Raw genomic sequence first — 18771 nt, forward strand, 5'->3', positions numbered from 1 at the left:
TCCACTTACTTGCACAATTGAGAGGAATAATCACTTAGGTACCCAGAAAAATTCTGAAGATACCTATACCTGTATTCTTGGAATAAGTTACTAAACTGAAGTAAGAGCTTTAGGAAGATAAAGCAGAGTACTTGATAATATGCTTTTTGTTACCTCATTTTTTCCCCAGAACTCTCCCTGGATTCCTGCTATGCAAATGAGCTTTTCAAGGTCATGTGGAAGGACAAAAAAAGGAAAACCTTAGAGAGATGGACCATCATTCAGCTGTGGGAGTAACTTTCACAGTCAGTGATGAATTATTGCTGTGAATGCAACACTTCAGCTGGTTGCCTACTTGCTGAACTTGAGCAGCATACAATATAAGCAGCATACAATAATATGGGGGCACTGGAGAGCAGGCACTTAAAACAAACCCAGAGAATTGCAGAAGTGAAAGCAAATCCAGTATTTATTTTCCTTCATTTTTTTTTTAAATCTGCTTAACACTTCCCTATGCATAACCTACAGGTAGCTTTATTAATCTTTAGTGTAAAGAGCTCCATGTTCACTATCATTATACCAAAAATTTAAGAGTTTTGTTGGGATTTTTCTTTGTACTATATAAGCCTTAATTTTAAGTAGTGGGCACTGATTTATCCTCAACTTTGCAACTCTGCCACCTTCCATGCTGTTGATGTTACTGAATTTGTGAGACTGTAATGTCTGTGCTGTCCCTACAGCTCAATGTAAATCTGTGCTGTGGAAAAAGCTCTTTGCTCTTCTAAAGTTTACTAAGATGCTTCATGAGTCCCTCACGAATTGTAAGCTCAGATGGAAGAGGAATGAGGTTAGGTAAACTTTCTCTTTTGTCTTCATGTTTGTTCAGTAGCAAGAGCTATATTTCCCGGGATATGGTAATCCTAACTCTTGGGATTTTATGTGATGGCAATACACACACATTTTAAATGCTGTCCGTGTTTGTCTTATACTGCCTGTTTGTATGAAACTCTCCTACCTCTTTTCTTTCCCTTCCTTCTCTGGAAGGTACTGTGTGTGGGCTTCCTGAGTATTTGGTTGAGATTGGTACATATAGAGTCATCCATTTGTTCCCCAAACAGACTATTTTATAGGATTGCATACCTGTGAATTGTAGAATTGTTGAGGTTGGAAAAGACCTGTAAGATCACCAAGTCCAACAATCAGCCTAGAACCAGCACTATGATCACCACTAAAACATGTCCTCAAGTGCCATATCCACTTCCAGGAATGATGACTCCACCACTTCCCTGGGCACCCTACTTGATAAACCCTTACCATAAATAATTTTTTTCTCAATACGTACTCTAAACCTCCCCTGGTGCAAATTGAGGCTATTTCCTCTCATCCCATCACTTTTTACCCAGGAGAAGAGACTGACCCCCACCTGGCTAAAACCTCCTTTGAGATAGTGGTAGACAGTGATAAGGTCTCCCCTCAGTCTCTTTTTTTTCTTCAGGCTATATCCCCCTGGCTGCCTCAGCTGCTCCTCATATGACTTCTGCTCCAGTCCCTTCACCAGCTCTGTTACCCTTCTGAAGATGTCATCCATCTTAGTGGATGTGCCAAAATGTTACCAAAAGGAATTGATTTCAGAAATATTTGAAGTTATGTGCTTTCCTGACTTGTTGGCTGTGTAATATAAAACTTCTATTAATTGATGCAATAATTCAAGGGAACAGTTTTTCTGCTAATGGAAGTCTATAGTTGCTGACTTTAAGCAGAGCTCTGTCTGCTCATAGGCATCAAATTTAATGTGGTTTGTATAAAACTATATTCTTTGCATTTAGCTGTATACATACATATTTTCTATATACTCCTTAGCCCACAGTGAAATGTTGCAAGGTTGTTGTTTAGGGTTTTTATTGGGTTTTTTTTCCTTTTCAAAAGTGTGAGGTATTCGGGTATGAAAATAGAGTGCAACATTTCCCTCTGTTGTCCAAATGGATAACAGATTTTCACTAGTCTTTATACAAGCACTAACATTTGAAAGATAATAGATTTCTGGTAATCACTAAATTATTTTCTACTGACTTCCTATACCTTATTTCTCTTTAAATACTGTGCAATATTCTACTTCAAGCTGAAACAAATTGGTTAAAACTTCAGGTCCTTGCAGACGTAAGAGACAGTATACAATTATTTTTCTGGCAAAGGTGAATGTATTTTTTACTTAACCTAACAGGTTTAGTGAAAGTCTCTAGAAAATTTTGCTCCCCTCAAATCCTGAAAAATGGCAGTTATTTCTTGTGATGCTGTGCTAACTCCTAAGTGCTTAAAAATCTTAATACTAATGGCTGATTCTTAAATAGAAATAAAACAGCTTAGAAAGTGCTTGAAGGCACTGCCTGTGCAGTGTTACATAGCTACAGAGCACAGTCTGTAAAGCTTATAGTTTGAACTTTATAGCTAAATAGGCAGTTACACATATTAACTGATAACTGCATATAAAAAACAAGCTTTTTTGTAGCAACTTTGTAAACATTTGCTGACTTCAAATAAACCAAAACATAACAGCAAGAACAAGTCTAAGAATGTGGATGTAGAACTAGATAAACCATTGGTGGGATGGGAGAGATTTTGATTTGGTTACATGATTGTAACTTCCACTTTTTTACTATCTCAAAGCTTGTTTTGAGATATGAAAGTTGTTATTGTATATATACATTGTACCTGAAAGTTGTGTGTAAGACAGAAAGAAAAATCTGAAGTCATAGTCATTACACAAGTGCACTGAGTGTGTTTGTTCAACTTCATAATTTTATCTTCAAGATGGTATTGTCAGTTATTTGCCATCCAGAAAAGGATTACATTTCAGAACAGTCTCCATACATTGGAAGCCAATGTTGTGCAATACTTTTCCCCAAATGTATACAATTTTTATCAGATCTCAGAGCATTTTTATGAACATGGAAAATTCTGTGGTTTCCTGTTGCTTTGAACTGTGGTTTCCTGTTTGCTTGTTGACTTATACTCCTTAAACAACACTGACTGTGTTTGGATGCTGTAGTTTATTAAGTGGTTTTGACTATAGTTGCACTTTTAATCAGTCTCCTAATTTCTTTTCAGGAATCTCTTCTCAAGCTGCTTAGAGTAACAAAAGCTTGCTACAGCTTCAGAAACAAGCTAGGGGAGAATAGTTAGCAGGACACTGGGAAAAAGCTGTGGGATTAGTATGATGACATGTGGAAAAAGCAAAAAGGTCTTTGTCCTCTCCTAAATCAGCAAATGCCTGAAATACCATGTGCAGTGTTCATGTTGTCTGACCTGGGGAGAAGTTTCCTTGGGTGACAGCTATTGCAGAGGCTTGGAATTCGGTGTGTGCAAGATGACTACCTGCAAAATATGCCTACTGTGGGGGTTTGCAGTCCTCAACTGCCAGAGACAGTGCTGAGCATGCCGTCTGTCATGTGGCAAGGTCTGGCTGTGTCTAGGGCTCTAATGGCATGAGGACAGTACATTTTTTGTTCAGTCTCCACCACTCCAGTCAGCTTGGAGTGTGGCTGCGCTCCCATTTTGAGCACAGGGATATTGCCCTGTTTTTGCCTGCATGCAGCATTATCTTCCTCTGAAACTCTTTTTATGAAACCTGATGAATGAAATCTTGCACTTCTTACAACAAGAAAAAATCACCAAGGCACATTTTGTTTGACTTGTTTTGAAAGCAGTCTTGTATGTGGACTCCATGTGCATCAAAGCCAGGAAGTCTGGATAATGCATTGGAGTTTGTGGAGAAATAGATTTGGACATGAATCTCATGGAATTTTCACTATCAAAACTGAGCTGAGTAAGAACACTCCATCACACATGTTTGTTCATTACCTTTTTGTCTTACTGTTTGGGGAAAGTACCTCTGCTGAGAAATTTAAAACTTCCAGGTAGCAGGCATTGCCCGTGGTAGTTCCTTTTTTTAAAAAAACTCAGTTCCCCATAAGCCACAGTCACTCAGTGTTTCCTAATTTTGGTATCTGCTGTCTGCTGTCTGCTTCTGCTTGGGCAGCTCTTCACTCCAGCTCTTGCTTAAGAGTCATTGCTTGTGTCTCTTTTGTCTTCATCTGCAATCCTGGCCTGGTCTTGTGTCCATACAGGGTTACCTCATCCTATGTAGTGTAGCAACTTCTCTGCCAAAGCACTGTCAATTTAGCCCTGTATGGAGGAGGAAGGGAGGGTTGTATCTAATTTTTAATATGTTTTTTAGCATCATTAGCACTCCATAAGAGGAGGAATGTAGGACCTCAAGTAAAGTTGTAGAGGTTCGTACTTTCTTTTCAGTGGCCTTATTGTTTTTAGAATAACTAAGATAATGGAATCCCAGTCTTGAGAAATTATAGGTTTTATAGCATTCAAGGTAATTTTAGAATCATGGTAAGCAATAGTGTGAGGAAAGAAATAAGGAAAAAGAGTTCTTCACCACTAGTGCTGTAGAAGTACCAGATGTTGAAGAATAGAGATTTTTTTAAAAAAATGAAACATATCTTAATTATGAATTAGCAAGGAAAGTACTTTCTGACCTTCTATACTAACTTAGCTTCTTTTATGCAATCTTTGATTAGTGTAACGCTTCCTATATTAGCAGTCTGCATTTTTTTTGTAAAGACTGTGTAAAGATGTCAAAAGGGAAAGAGTGGTTTGAAACTATTCATTCAACTGTTAGTAAACCTAACTGTTAGTTAGCTTTATCACCTAAGTTTAGCTTAGGATTGATCAATGAATATCAATGAATAAATTTCTGTATTGGTTATAGAAAAGCCTGTTATGACTCTGCCTGCTAAAGTGATACTCATTATGCTTTCTTACTCATCACATTGCTCCTTGGGTCCAGGAGGATTTGGCACTTATTTCTTGTTAGTCTTTGTCTGACCACCCTAATGTTGCAGCCTAAGGCAATTAAGAACAGCAGGATATGAGCCTTAATGTTTTTACCATGCCTGAGCGGACATTTCTAATAGTCAAACTGTGTTACTATGGCATTCTTGTTAGTTTGTTTTCTTTTTGTTCAGCATCAGTATATTTCTGGAAAAATGAATTACTTTGCTTTGTAATTAGTGTGGAGTTCTCCTCTTAGTTCCTATTAATGCCTTTAATGAGTACTGAATACCTTCTGATAATGAAAGAAAAAGAAGAGAAAGCCGAAAGGGGAAGAGAAGAGAGGGAAGAGTAAAAAACTGGTAGGGCGGTTTGTTTTTTTAACAGGATTGATTTTTCTTCTTTAAAGATGTTCTTCCTTTCTCACCTTCTTATGGAGGGGATGGTGCTATGCAGGGCAGGCAACAGTTGGACTCAATGATCCTTTAGCATCCCTTCCAACTCAGCTTATTCTGTGATCCTGTGAAAAATAGAAGACCTTTTTTTATAGATGGAAATATATATTATAATTTAAAAAAACACATATTAATTGTTTGACCACCTAGGAAGGCAAAGAGGAAGCTATCTTCCTATCTCATATTCCTAAAATTAATATTGTTTCAGCTGAATTGATTGAAACTTCCAGACTGGGAGGGCATCGTGTCCTTATGTGGATAATGGAAGAGCAAAACCTTTATGTGAAGATGTATTGGCTACAGTTGCAAATATTTTTACATGTTTTATACATTATGTATTGCATGTTCACGGATGTAGGAAATCTAAAATTTAAGTAGCTCTATATAATATGTTGCTACAGAAAAGTGCAGGTGATGTAATTGTATAGCAGCTTTGAAGGGCTTCAGTGGTGCATCAGTGACTGGTTCTATTACACATGTAATCATGTAGATATATAGTGCATAACTTCCATTAGCTTGCAGAAATAATCTTTATAAATTTTCATTGTCAAGTGTCAAAACAGTGGTCTAATTCTAGAGTCATCAGAAGTTTGGTGTCTTTGTCAGAAAAAAATCCTAATTACTCTAGTAATCTGGCAAAATCATGATTTATCCAACTCATTTAACAAAGGGCACTATGCTTTTTCCACAGAGCGAAGACAGCTTGTCATTCAGTAAAGCTGTACTTTGGGCATGGAAAGAAAATACTGTAACTCTGGTTTTATCAGAAGGGATTAAAGAAGTGTAGGTTAGCTTGATTTTTACTGTTCCATATCTAACTATACCGTCTATGCCAGACCCACACTTTGCCCTGCAAAGTGCTCTGCTTTGTCTTGAGCAGTAGTGCTGAGCAATCAACAGGAACATGCAGGCCACCTCATTAAACAAATTGAGGATATTTTGGTGGAGCTGTGGAAGATTTTTATGATGACAGTGCTGGAGAGCAGCATCCCAGGGCTGAACAGTTGACTTTCACTGACACTCACTTCAGCTATATAGTACTCATCTACCTTTTACATATTAAATTCCTAACCTGTGGTGTGTTGTGTGATATACTGAAAGTCCCAGTTGTGTGATATACTGTACTGGGAGTGAACTGAGCATCAGTGCTGGTAAAATGCATATTCATTAACCACACATCATTAACCACATACATCTATGTCCTGGATTCAGATCTTCTTTGATCTATCAGTAACATGGTCAGAACCTTTATAATTTCCTTTCAATGTCAATATTCATCAAAACAATTGGCAGGCTTCTAAGATTGTTTCCCATTTTTGATGGGCTCTTTAATTTTCCAGGGTTAAAGAGCTGGTGCATTATGTTAATTTGCATCCCCTTGATATTGGCATATGCTTAACTGGGAGGTAAATTATAAAATAGATCTAATGTTGAAGACAACTGAAGTATGATTCTTCAATCATACTTCTTCAAAGTATTATTGAAGAAGTAATTTTAGATATTCAAAAGAGCAAAAAGAATTAGTTTGTTCTGTTAAACAAAAAGTCTATGAATGCCAGTCACCTTTGCATAACATTCGCGTGCAAGAGATTTGGATCAGGGAAACAGCTATGCAACCTCCTCTAGTGGCTGATTTACAAGGAAATCAACCTTGGTGATTTACAAGGAAAAGATGAATTGAAGCTGAGGGTAGATTTCTGTGGAGAACTAGCATGTGCACTGATCCCATTGGCCTTCCCTTCCTTCTTCTTCATCTTTCACTGAAAATCTGTTTTGCTGTCTCTGATCTGTTCTGCATACTTCTGTCATTTCATCCAACACCCAACATAGGAGAACACCATGTCTGTCATCTAGTGAACTTCTAGGAATCTTGACTCCCAGCTGAGTAATACAGTTCTACTACTGAAAGCTGCTCTTCGTGCTGAGCAATAGAGATAGTTCATTGAGTGAGGTCAAATTAAACCCCTTTGACTACAAGTACCTAAAATTCTGTGGGAATTTATTTTGGGGGAAAAAAGTGTTGAAAACATACCTCTGAAAATAAAATGAGGGCAGGTCAAAGGATATAATTTTTCATACCCTGAAATTAAGAGTCAAAATACCTAAAAAGTTAAATTCAACCTGAAGTCCTGGTGCTTAGTATCTTTGGAATTTGATGGCAGCATTCCTTAAAAAAATATAGCAATCAGTTTGTCATTAAAATGTAGCTAAACTTAAACTGACAACTACAGTATTGTAGAATAGTTTGAATTAAAAGGGACATTAAAGATAACCAATTCCAATCTGCCTGCATGGGCAGGGACATCTTCCACTAGACCAGGTTGCTCAATGCCCAATCGAGCCTGGCCCTGAACACTTCCAGAGATGGAACAGCCACATCTGTTCTGGACACCCTGTTCCAGTGTTTCACCAGCCTCATGGTAGAGAATTTCCTCCTAATGGGTAGAGAATTTCCTCCTAATGTCTTATCTAAACCTGCCCTCTTTCAGTCTGAAGCCATCACCCTCGGTCCTCTTGCTGCATGCCCTGGTAAAAAAAGTGCCTCTACTGCCGCTCTTGTAGCCCCGCAATAGGTACTGAGAGATTGCTGTAAGGTCCCCCCAGAGTCTCCTCTTCCCCAGGCTGAACAACTCCAGCTTTCTCAGCCTTCCTTGATAATAGATTTGTTCTATCCCTCTGATCATCTTTGTGACCTCTGGACTCCCTCCAGCAGGTCCCTGTCCCTCCTGTGCTGTGCCCCCAGAGCTGATGCAGCCCTGCAGGTGGGGTCTCAGCAGAGCAGAGCAGAGGGGCAGAATCCCCTCCCTGCCCTGCTGCCCACCCTGCTCTGGATGCAGCCCAGGACACGTGTGGCTCTCTGGGCTGGCAGTGCCCATGGCTGGGGCAGGTCCAGCCTCTCAGCCACCAGCACCCCCAATTCCTTCTGGGCAGGGCTGCTGGGATCTGTTCATGCCCAGCCTGTGCTGGTGCCAGGGCTGCTCTGACCCACGGGGAGCACCTTGCACATGACCTTGTTAAACCTCATGAGATTCCCATGGGCCCTCTTCTAGAGCTTGTCCAGGTTTCTCTGGATGGCATGCTGTCCCTCAGGTGCATCAGCTGTGCCACTCACCTTGGGGTCAGGTGTAAACTTGTGGAGGGTGCAGTCAGTTCCATTCTCTGTCATTGATGAACATACCAAAACTGATGTTCATTGGGACTCTGAGCCATTAGTCACTGCCCTCTACATGTGACGGCACAACCAGTTCCTTATCCACCGAAATGTCCATTCATTGAATCCACCTCTTCCAATGTAGAGTGAAGTATGTTGTAGGGCATGTGTCAAAGGCTTTACATAAGTGCAGACAACTGACATCCACAGCCCTCCTCTTCTCTACTGATACAGTCACTCTTTTGTAGAAGGCCATCTTATCGCCATCTTAGTGATATTAAAATGTATTTAGATTTCTGTGCAATGTTGTGCGTCCTGGTAGTGGTCATGGGGAAAAATGCTGTAATTTCTAAATTATAATAAGAGGGGTTTTTTGCCTCATGTAATTTTATTTGCTAAGTAATTTACAATTTAAAGTGTATTTCATACATTATTTAATGTTGGTAAATACCTTTACACTTTCAGGCATAAATCTCCAGAGAATGAGGGATTCACAACACATGTTCCTGGCCTTAATTAATGTTAGTTTTAGAGTAATTGCATTGGATCAACCAGTTCAGATCCAGATTGTGGCATAAAATTGATGAGAATAATCAGAGTATTAGAAGATTTCGGAGAAGAAGTGGACTTGAAGTTATGCACATTCTGCAGTGTGCAGTGTAATGAGAGAAGTTACACATGCAGTAACGCCATTTAGTTTTGAGGGATAGGTGGGCAGTAAAGAGCGGGGGAGAGGATGGGATGGTGCTGAATCTGTATTAGAGATGTCTGTGTTTATCTGACTCCACAACTGGATGTTGATTTTTGCCTTAGAAGACTTGAGTTTTTCTTGCAAATATGTATAAACAAACTTACCTGCTCTATGCAGCAGCACATACCGAAGTCATCAGGCAAGGTTTATTCTACAGAGTAACTTGTGTACATCCAAATGGACACAACTGGCAGATGGCTTGTGTGCAATGATAGTGTGTACAGATTAAATTCATTACTTCTTCTCTCTTTCCTTCAGGGAACAACCCATCTTCAGCACCCGAGCTCATGTCTTCCAGATTGACCCAAACACTAAGAAGAACTGGGTTCCCACCAGCAAGCATGCTGTTACTGTGTCCTACTTCTATGACAGCACAAGAAATGTCTACAGGATAATCAGTTTGGATGGCTCAAAGGTAAAATATATATCAGAAAACCTAGTTGTCTGAAGCATTTTTGCTGCTACTTTCTAGTTTGATGTTCTTCATGTTTCTTCCCAGATGTTTGTATCATCTGAGCAAAAGACTACTGACGTTTTAAAATGGTAACATTGCCTCATCATGTGTTTTAAGTGTTTATTTGTAAATTCTGTTTTCCATGTAGTTGTGTTGACGTCTATAATTATTGCTGAATTGAGGTAGTGACCTGTGCCTTCGATAATGCTATGAGAAGGATAAAAAGACAAAAATTGTACAGAAAGTACTCATAGGTTTACAATAACTTGTTTTCATTTCTGTACTCAGTCATTTATGAATGTAATTAGCTTCAGCTTTATGAAGGACATCTGTTCAGTGGCCATAATCACTTAGTAAATCCTTTGTTATATAATCTTCCAATTTTTGCTGTAGAAAATGCGAGGATTGCCTCCTAATAAAGCCTACCTAATAAATGGTAAGCTTTTATCTAGACTCAGTTGGTTTGGTTTTAGTAGGGGATTTGTGTGGGTGGTTTTTTGTTTGGTTTGGTTTGGTTTGGGTTTTTTCTCTGTTTTAACTAGAAAGGATATTGCGCTGAGCTGCTCCTCTTGTAAAACATGTCTAAAAATTAATTTGACATGCAGAAAATCCTTGACTGTTTCTACCCACATAACTATAATAACAGTAACTTCACAAACAGTGTAGCAGAAAACTCTACATTTAGGGCATTAAAGATACACAGTCTGTAATCAAAAGTTGTGATCCTTTACAGAGACTTTCATTTGAAGCTTTTGGAAATACATCAGTTCACAATGATTGGAAATTAAGTACTCTCTTAAAATCATGGCAGTATTCACAGAGATTTTATGCTTACTTATTGAAAGCTGAAAATTATTGCTCTGCATTTTTTAAAATATCCAGAATTTTGCTATTTTAAATGTAAAAGGAGATTTTCTATCAGGAAAAGTATATAGAAATTGATCTCATAGTCAAAAATCTCTGCTTGAAGTGGCTGAGACTGGCATCAGAGCCTACCAGATTTTTTTCAGCTTTGTCTTTGTTTTTTTTCCTTCTCAGCCTTCCTTCAAAAGATTCAATTAGTTCTATCAAATAATTAAAATAACTTTTGAGTCAGTATTAATGAATAAAGACACTGGGATTGGAACTAGATGATGTACGAAATCAAGAGTACCAGTTATAAAATGATCTGGAGAAAATCCTTATTCTGACATCCACTGGGGTTCCTCCACCTTAATCCTAATGCTGCAACTCCTGCTGAGTGCCGGCTGAATTAAATTGTCAAATAATTGTTCACCTATTTAGTTGTTCTTTTGTCTGCTGCAGCATTCTCTCTACACCCAGTACTAATGGCAAGGTACATTGATAATTCAGTTCATCGCTTTTATTTAGTCTGTGAGTGCTGCAATCCTAATAATGTTTTCATCCAAGTCTTAGGTGAAGATCTAGAATCCCAGTCATGGTTAAGAGAGTCCCATTCTTTCAGGCATTTACCACGCTGCTCTGAAACGTACGCAGGTGAATAGCAGAGGGACACGGGGAAGAATTTTAAGTGGGTTTCCAGCATGATTCCCGGACAGTTAGTTTATTTTTACTTAAAACTCCATCCTTTTTTTTTTTTTTTAGCATGTCTGTTTATGTACAATATTGTATGTGCAAAGAGTTAAATGTAAATATAAAACATTTTTAAGTTTGAGTGTACCAGAGAGAGTCTTTGCTGTATGGTATATAGCTGGGTGTCAGTAACACTGCTGATAATGCACATGTTGCCAGTGGCCAAAACCACTTGTCAAACCCTACTGGTTTTGAAGTTGTCACACCCCTCCCTCAGTGGGAACAGATCCAGCCATGTTTTATTGCACCCCTGGTTGCTGGTGGGGTTTACAGCATCCTTTGGGTTTGTAGAGTGAAGAGAATGATGTGCTCAGTTCTCAGACACTGAGCAGTAAGTCAGTAAGTAAGCTCACATGTATATTTCTGCAGTAGGAATGCTGGAGAGAGGTATACTATAGATTTGAGAGGTAATCATGTTTCTGTCCCGCACCCTTCTCTCTCTAGGTTGGTGCATTTCAGAAGTATTCCTGGATATAATTTCACTTCTCTACTGGTTATCTAAGAGTCAATAAATCTTTCTTTTTGAAAACAATAGCACATTTAAAAACATGTGCATTGCAGTTTCCAACCTGAATTTACTTATGGGGTCTTTGGTTAATTTTGAAAGAGGGAGGTTTTTTCCTTATTTGAGCTTGATTTAGCCAAGACAATTCCTACAGACACTACTTCCGCTTACTTTTAATGCATTTTGTGTAATATTTTCCTAAGCTACAGTCTCCTCTTGAGATATCTTGCACCAGATATCATGTATGTCCCTCTATCTTGACTACAAAAAGTATTCTAGTACCATAAAATATTCAGTGTACAGGCTATATATTTTATAGTCATGGACAATATTAGGAGACCTGTGGCCCATTGCAGAGAAAACTTGATGCAAGTAATCTGATTGAACTTGAATCTGGTTCCTCTGACCTCTTGAGTAAATATCTTATATGTGACTTTTTTCTCCTACCAGTCCCAGATTCAAAAGAAAGCCTGAAAAATAAGATTTCTTATGTAGTATGGCATGACAACATTGAGCAGTTGTTGCTAAGGCTCTCAGTTCTCATTAATTATATACTCATTTCAGAGATCCTTGGGAAAATGTGTTTTAGTACTTCTTTCTCCTGGGTGATTGAACAAAGCTTCCATTGTTTCTCCAGTAATAGTACAGGCAGATGTCAGGATTATTCTGAGTCCTGCTGTCTTTTGCATTTTGTCTCTTGCCATCGCTGAGAAAAGGAAGAGACCAAGTGTAGTGTGGTTCTTGCTTTACTAGTTAACTCTCTGATAATTTTTTTTCTCAGCTACCAAGCAGGAAGATAAACTTAAATTTCATATTAATCTAGAACCAGAGAAGACTCTGGAAAAGAGTGGTTTCCCAGTCTGGACGTTCCATGAACCTTGCATATATTATTACTCAGTCAAGTCTCCCAGCAGTGTTACTGCAGATGATCTTGTTATTTTAATCACTGTCTCACTTTAAAGTGACAATTTTTAAATGCTCAGTAAATGTTTTAAGTGAGACCTGTACACACAAGTGTTCAGTGATTTTCCTTTGAAGAAGTTAGAAAGTTCGGTATCTTAAATTATTACTGCCATTAGTTTAAGCACAAGACAAAATTGTGTTTGACCACTCCTATATATCTTGCAGCCGTTAGGTTTGCAGCTCATAAAATGAACAGCTCAGACACATGCCCTATTTTCTCATCGCTAAAGTAATATGAAATGGAAACATGAAAGCTATTTTATAATTCCAAAAAAGCCTGAAGATAACTAAATCAGTTTTCTTCAAAAGCTAAATGTTTTCCTGTCAGATTGACTGTTCTGTTTTTAAGATCCTCTTGTTCATTTATGGAAACAGCATTCTTGGAAGTTGATGAAATATTTGACACTTGTTATATGGATAACTATGCAGTGAAATCTGGATTGGAGGAGAGCAGTTAAAGCAGTACGCATTTGAATGGACAGGACAGGCTTAATTATAAATTTTTATTTTAAAAATATATGGTTTTTTAAGTTAAATATACAAAGTCTTGCTATCTAGTTTTTTCCAGAGGTATCTGACACTGGAGTGTATTTGTAGGATGCTCTAGCATTACACTTTTAAAAGCATAGTTTTGGATGTGAGAAACCTAGCATACTAAGGCTTTTAATTTCATTGTAAAATTGGTAAACTCATGGTAAGCTCAGTGAAAGGGCCTTTTTTTTTTTTTAATCACTGGCATCTGAATGTAGTCTTCCCAGTCTTCCCAGTCCCAGCACTACCCCAGTCTGGGGTAATGCTATCTACTTACTTGAAACCTCTTTACTTTTCTCTCTTGGAAGATAAAGAAAAGAATCACAGCCAACTCTCTCTCAACACAATTACTTTTGAAGCTTTCTTCCTGCCTTTCTCTCTGGAAGAAAGCAATTTGACAGTCAATGTAACCCAGCCTTATTGCAGACTGCTGTTAAAAAAGCTGTCCCATTCTGGACCAGGCACCCTGTTCAGGTTCTCCATGGTGGAGTCTGTCACGTGGTCAGCAGAAGCATTTCTCTGTTTTGACTGGGTTAAGCTGCAGCCAGCTATACTGCTGTCACTGCAAGAAATGGCAGCTGTGGACGCTTTAAACCTGTGTTTTGCTTGGAGGTCTTAGCTGTCTGGCATTGGAGTCCTCTTCTGAATTGAGGAATCTGTCCTACACAGTCCCTAGGATGTTTAATTTCAAGGATAGTACTGTTGACAGCTTCCACAGGAAGTGAGATTGAGCATTAAATGAACTTGCACAGCTCTATTCTGGGCTTCCACCTGGGTTTTTCAAATGTGGGCTTCCAAGCACTAATAGTGCAAAAGAAGATAAGCATACAAGTAAAAAAGAGTTCCAGAGCACCTCTTTTCTGAGAAGTCCTGTCTCACATTCTCTCTTTTGTCCTATATGCTGTAGACAGCAGTTTTCTAGGTGGTCAGTTGGAGGTGATAGTGCAAGTAGGAATCTGATGGCTTTATGTATGCTCCAAACCTTATGCCTGAAAAAAAGAGAATAATGTTTAGTGTACCAGTGACTTCACTAAGCAGCTTCTGTATGAACATCTCATACAGAGATGTTCATACAGAGGGATGTATAGAGGGATGTCTTTCAGACAATGCTGGAGATAGTTCTCCATTTTCTGGTCACGCAGCAAATCCTGTCTTTGATCTGATGAGGCTTCCTGGCTCAAATGTAAGCTTTCAGGCATTCCAGAATTTTCAAGGAGTTGTTCACAGTAGGCAAAATTTGTATTTAGGGACAAAAATTATCAGAAAGAATTGACTATGTTCAGATTTGCTCATCTTCATTAATGGTGAGTATAGCAAAGCTGCCAAAGTCACCAAGAAAGAGTTTTGTTAAATTTATCTGTGCTGCAGTATCTTTGCTTGTCTTTCTACATGTTGCATTGAAATGTATGCTTTTGAACTTTCTTGCAATACTCGTCTCCACTACTTTATCTGAGAATCACCATATGAACATGGGTGCTGTTTGTGAGCTTGGCTGGCCCCTCAGCTGTAATTTTTTCAGGCTTGCCCTGTAAAATTAATAGAAATTTTTAATTTGGTGGTAGCTGTGCTCCAGTGGTACTCAAATCTTTCCGCAAAAACAAAGGGTGCAAAGTAAACTCCTTTAAATAACTACTTATTTCTCTATCCATCTAGAAGTCCATATAACTCAAGTAGTATAGATTGATTTTGGCTTTAAAGGATTTTCGTCTTAGGAGAGCAGTACTTGGTCTCTGTGATGTTAAAGTTTCTCAGTCAGTATTCTGAGAAAACAGTCTTACATTCTTCCCATCTCTACAGTTTGCACTTCACATATGTACTCTTTAATGTGATGGAAATACTGTTGAAATCCACAGTGAAACTTAAAATGTTTTTAGTAGAACCAGCATATCACCTAGTAATTTAATTTTGTGTTTATATTATCAGAACTTACATGCTGGAGGATGATATTTTTTACATCCTGTAGATACAAGAACAAGAATTAGAGAAGAAAAATTAAAACTAGAGTAGCTCCACTTCTGTAGTTGGTGTATGACCCTGCCATTGTTAGCCTTGCTTGTATGTGTATAAAGGAAACAGACTCTTGTAGAACTGAGATTTAAAAACAAAATGTGCTCCTTTGTATTATTGAGAGTTTTTCAGTGAGAATCTCATCTGCAACATGGGTGGGGGAAGAGCAGTAGTGGAGTTGACAGGCAACTGGAGAGGCACTGCCTTAAGGGACAAAAAAATACAAGTGCGAGACAAAAAGGGACTTTGATTGACCTTATATGTAGAAACTTTAAAGGACTGCATGCAATTGTGAATTGATGCCTACTCCCCCTCCCTATCTATTTCCTCCTTACAATGTATGCAAAAATATGCCTTTCCAATTCTATCTGGCATTGAATTAGAAAACTGTTTCCTAGTTCCCAGCGTGTGTGTCGTTCAGCATATTCAGATAATTGTCTACAATATTGACATTTTCAATTATGAGTTGTCTTTAGAAATAAATAAAAACCATGAAGCCCATTTTTACAGTTATTACCTTTTTCAGGCAATAATAAACAGCACCATCACCCCCAACATGACATTTACTAAAACATCCCAGAAGTTTGGCCAGTGGGCAGACAGCAGGGCGAATACAGTCTATGGCTTGGGATTTTCATCTGAACATCACCTTTCAAAAGTAAGTATGACCAGTGGCAACTCTTCAGCTAGTGAGGCTACTTAAGTGTATTTCATTCCTGCTCACTATGTCTTGACTCCGTACTCACTACTGTTGTTATTTAAAAATAATTACAAAAAATTGTTCCTTGTCAGTCCCTATAATGTAAAAAGCACAGGAGTAAGTGTGATCTGCAAATTTTCTTCAAACTGATGAAGAAAAGGAGAGAGATTGAAGCCTATTACACTTTATATTGCTAATGCTTTCTAATTACTGATTTGTTAGGTTTTTCTTCTTAAAAAATTTTCTTTTAAAAACAAAAATTTTGTTCTTCCATTACAGTTTTTCTATGATAGAATTTAAAGAAATAAACAATTTGGTGTTTCTTGTGTATTTGGATCTCCTACAAAAAAAGTGTTTGTAATCTTCAGATGCGTTTTTGTCTTTTAGGCTGCATTCACTTTCACTTTTCTACTACGTAGTACTTCAAATTACTGTTATTTCAAAGCTTGCAGCCTCAAAGTAAAGCTAGTGGGAAATATATTCAGTATAAAAGAAAAATACATTTTCTGCTGGAATGCAGAAGTGGAAATATTTGCTGAAGCAGTATGTGCCATACATGAGTTTCTTTTCTAGTCTACTTCTGCAAGAAGGAAATAGACCTCATTCCAAGGAAAGAAGAAATCCCTGTTTCTCAAACTGATGGCATAGGTCCTCTGAGCATCCTTACTACAGTACTTGTTTTTGCTACTGCCCTGGTAGATGAGTCCAAGAACCTGTACAAGTGTGGTTTTTTTCTTCAGATGGGGAATTTTTGTGCAGTTTAAGATCTTGTGTTTATATTAAGCAGAAAATTTTCATATTTGAAATAAAGAAAATATTTGGAAAATAAGTGCAATAAGATAAATACATGTTCAGGAAGGAATAATGGTGGCTAGCTGTTTGAAGGAAAAGTAATCATAGCAGCCCTTTTGAGAAAGTATTTGTCACTGTCCAAGGATAAGCGCAGCCTCCCAGGAAACCATTAAAATGAGACCCAGTATAGCTACTTTATTTGGACAAGCATCAAACTTGTAAGGTTTCTTCCTTTCATAATTACTTGGTTTTCATTTCCACAAAGCAACACAACCACAGGACTTTCCAAGTGATTCTGGTATTGCACGTGCATTTGTGCACCTACCATTGCTTCAGTGAACTTGGAAACCTCATCAGTTAATTCGGTGTGTATGTCCTAGAAGCACTTGCTTACCGACATGGTAATAACTTCTCTTAATATTTCAATGGCTTTAGCAAAAATGCTAATCTAGTTCACTACTCTTTTAGACTAGCTTGTTTTTATTATTCACAGATGATTCTTTGAAGGCAAAGCATCCTGCTGAAGTCGTATACACTCTGTTTGCCTGACTTCAACCTCTAGGTTATCCTTGCCAGTGGAAATATGTTGGGTTTTTTTAATCTTTGACCTCAACTCCTCTTTTGCCCTCCGTCACCTTCTTAATTACAGTTCACTCAATCCCATTCTTTTCACGTCCATCAAACAGATGTCTAGGACTTTTAAGTATTCCTTTGACATAAAGCTCTATATTGCTGTTGAAAATTTAATCTGAAAGGCTACAGTAGACATTTTTTCCTAATTTCTTTTTTTTGGAGTGTTTTTTTTTAACTCAGGTTGCTGTTTTATGGACAATAAAGAAATTTATTTTAAAAAATCCTGAGTCACAGACCTTTTCTGAAGATTATGGTGAATCTATGAGCCCTTTTCAGCATACTGATCCTGTTTTATTATATCTTAATTATTAAACTGATATTCATGTGGGTTGCAATTGCCAATTGTTGCTACTACTAAAATTCTTAAAGATTTAACTTTTTGTGTTATTTAAAAATTATAAATATATTGATGGGGAAAGAAAATTTTTCTTTACATTAGAAGCTGTTCAGCCACTGGAGCTGGTAGGTATGTTTGATTGGGAATCAGAAGACCCAAATTAGATCTGCCCTGTAACTTTAGAGAAATATGTCTATATTCTCTTTCTTGTTTTGTTCCTCCCTCAGATGACTTACCCCCACTTCTGTGCATCATAGCCAGGTTTACTAGAGCACTCTGATACAGCCAGCACTTTAGGATTGTAAGTATTTTAAGTTCCAGAGAGCAAAAGGCAGCCTGCAACCACAAAAAAGTTGTTCTAGTCTGTAACCAGTTTCCACAGTTTAATAATGCAAAAATCCCACTAATAAAGTTAACTGTTTAGTCTCACATAATTTTCTCCATGTCTTGTAGTACATGTTTGACTTCTATACTATTTGTTTCTTTTTCACATACCCCTGTCCTTCTGAACTGATTGCTAGGGTTGATGCAACAATAGCAACTTCTTTTCTGTACAATTATTCTGAATAGAAATTAGTGGAGTGAGACTGTCTGATGGAAAAGTAATGGCACTCTAATCAAGTTCACATACAAACAGTACAGAGAAAAATTAATTAAATAGTTCACTAGGCCTTTTCTCAATGTTAGACCACAAATTCATCTCAAGACTGCTCCATCAGATGTCAGTGATACTTGAAAGGTACCTGTGTTGAAGGATATTCACAGGAGCACAATTTGTTAGCAGAGTCCCTCTTGCTGCTGCAGTAGGAGAAACACAATGTCCTCTCATTTTCAGGAAAAAGTGAGACTACTTTCCCATTCAGAATACGTCTATGCTTTTGGTAGTATCCTGATGTATAAGAAATACTCCTTTTACGGTATGCTTCTTGAGTTAACTGACCTGATTTATTCCATAAAGCTTAAGGAATATGCTAAATGGAAAGTGCCACCATGGATACTGGCAGCAGCCTTATGTAGTCGCCATGCACAATTTTTCATCCTTTCCTTAAAAATGTGGTCTTCCAGAAAGCTTCTTTCA

At 37.9% G+C, this 18771-nt stretch overlaps 1 protein-coding gene across 1 annotated transcript in view; it reads left to right on the top strand.

Annotated features, from left to right (window-relative positions):
* Nucleotides 1–18771, top strand: part of HOMER1 (homer scaffold protein 1) — an 89589-nt gene that overhangs the window by 15143 nt on the left and 55675 nt on the right. The window contains exons 2-3 of the mRNA XM_064735305.1: nucleotides 9437–9593; nucleotides 15758–15889. Coding sequence (XP_064591375.1) covers nucleotides 9437–9593; nucleotides 15758–15889 — 289 coding nt within the window. The remainder of the gene's footprint in view (nucleotides 1–9436; nucleotides 9594–15757; nucleotides 15890–18771) is intronic.

Source organism: Zonotrichia leucophrys, chromosome Z (genome assembly GCF_028769735.1).
Source record: "Zonotrichia leucophrys gambelii isolate GWCS_2022_RI chromosome Z, RI_Zleu_2.0, whole genome shotgun sequence".
NCBI classification, from domain to species: Eukaryota; Metazoa; Chordata; class Aves; order Passeriformes; family Passerellidae; genus Zonotrichia; species Zonotrichia leucophrys.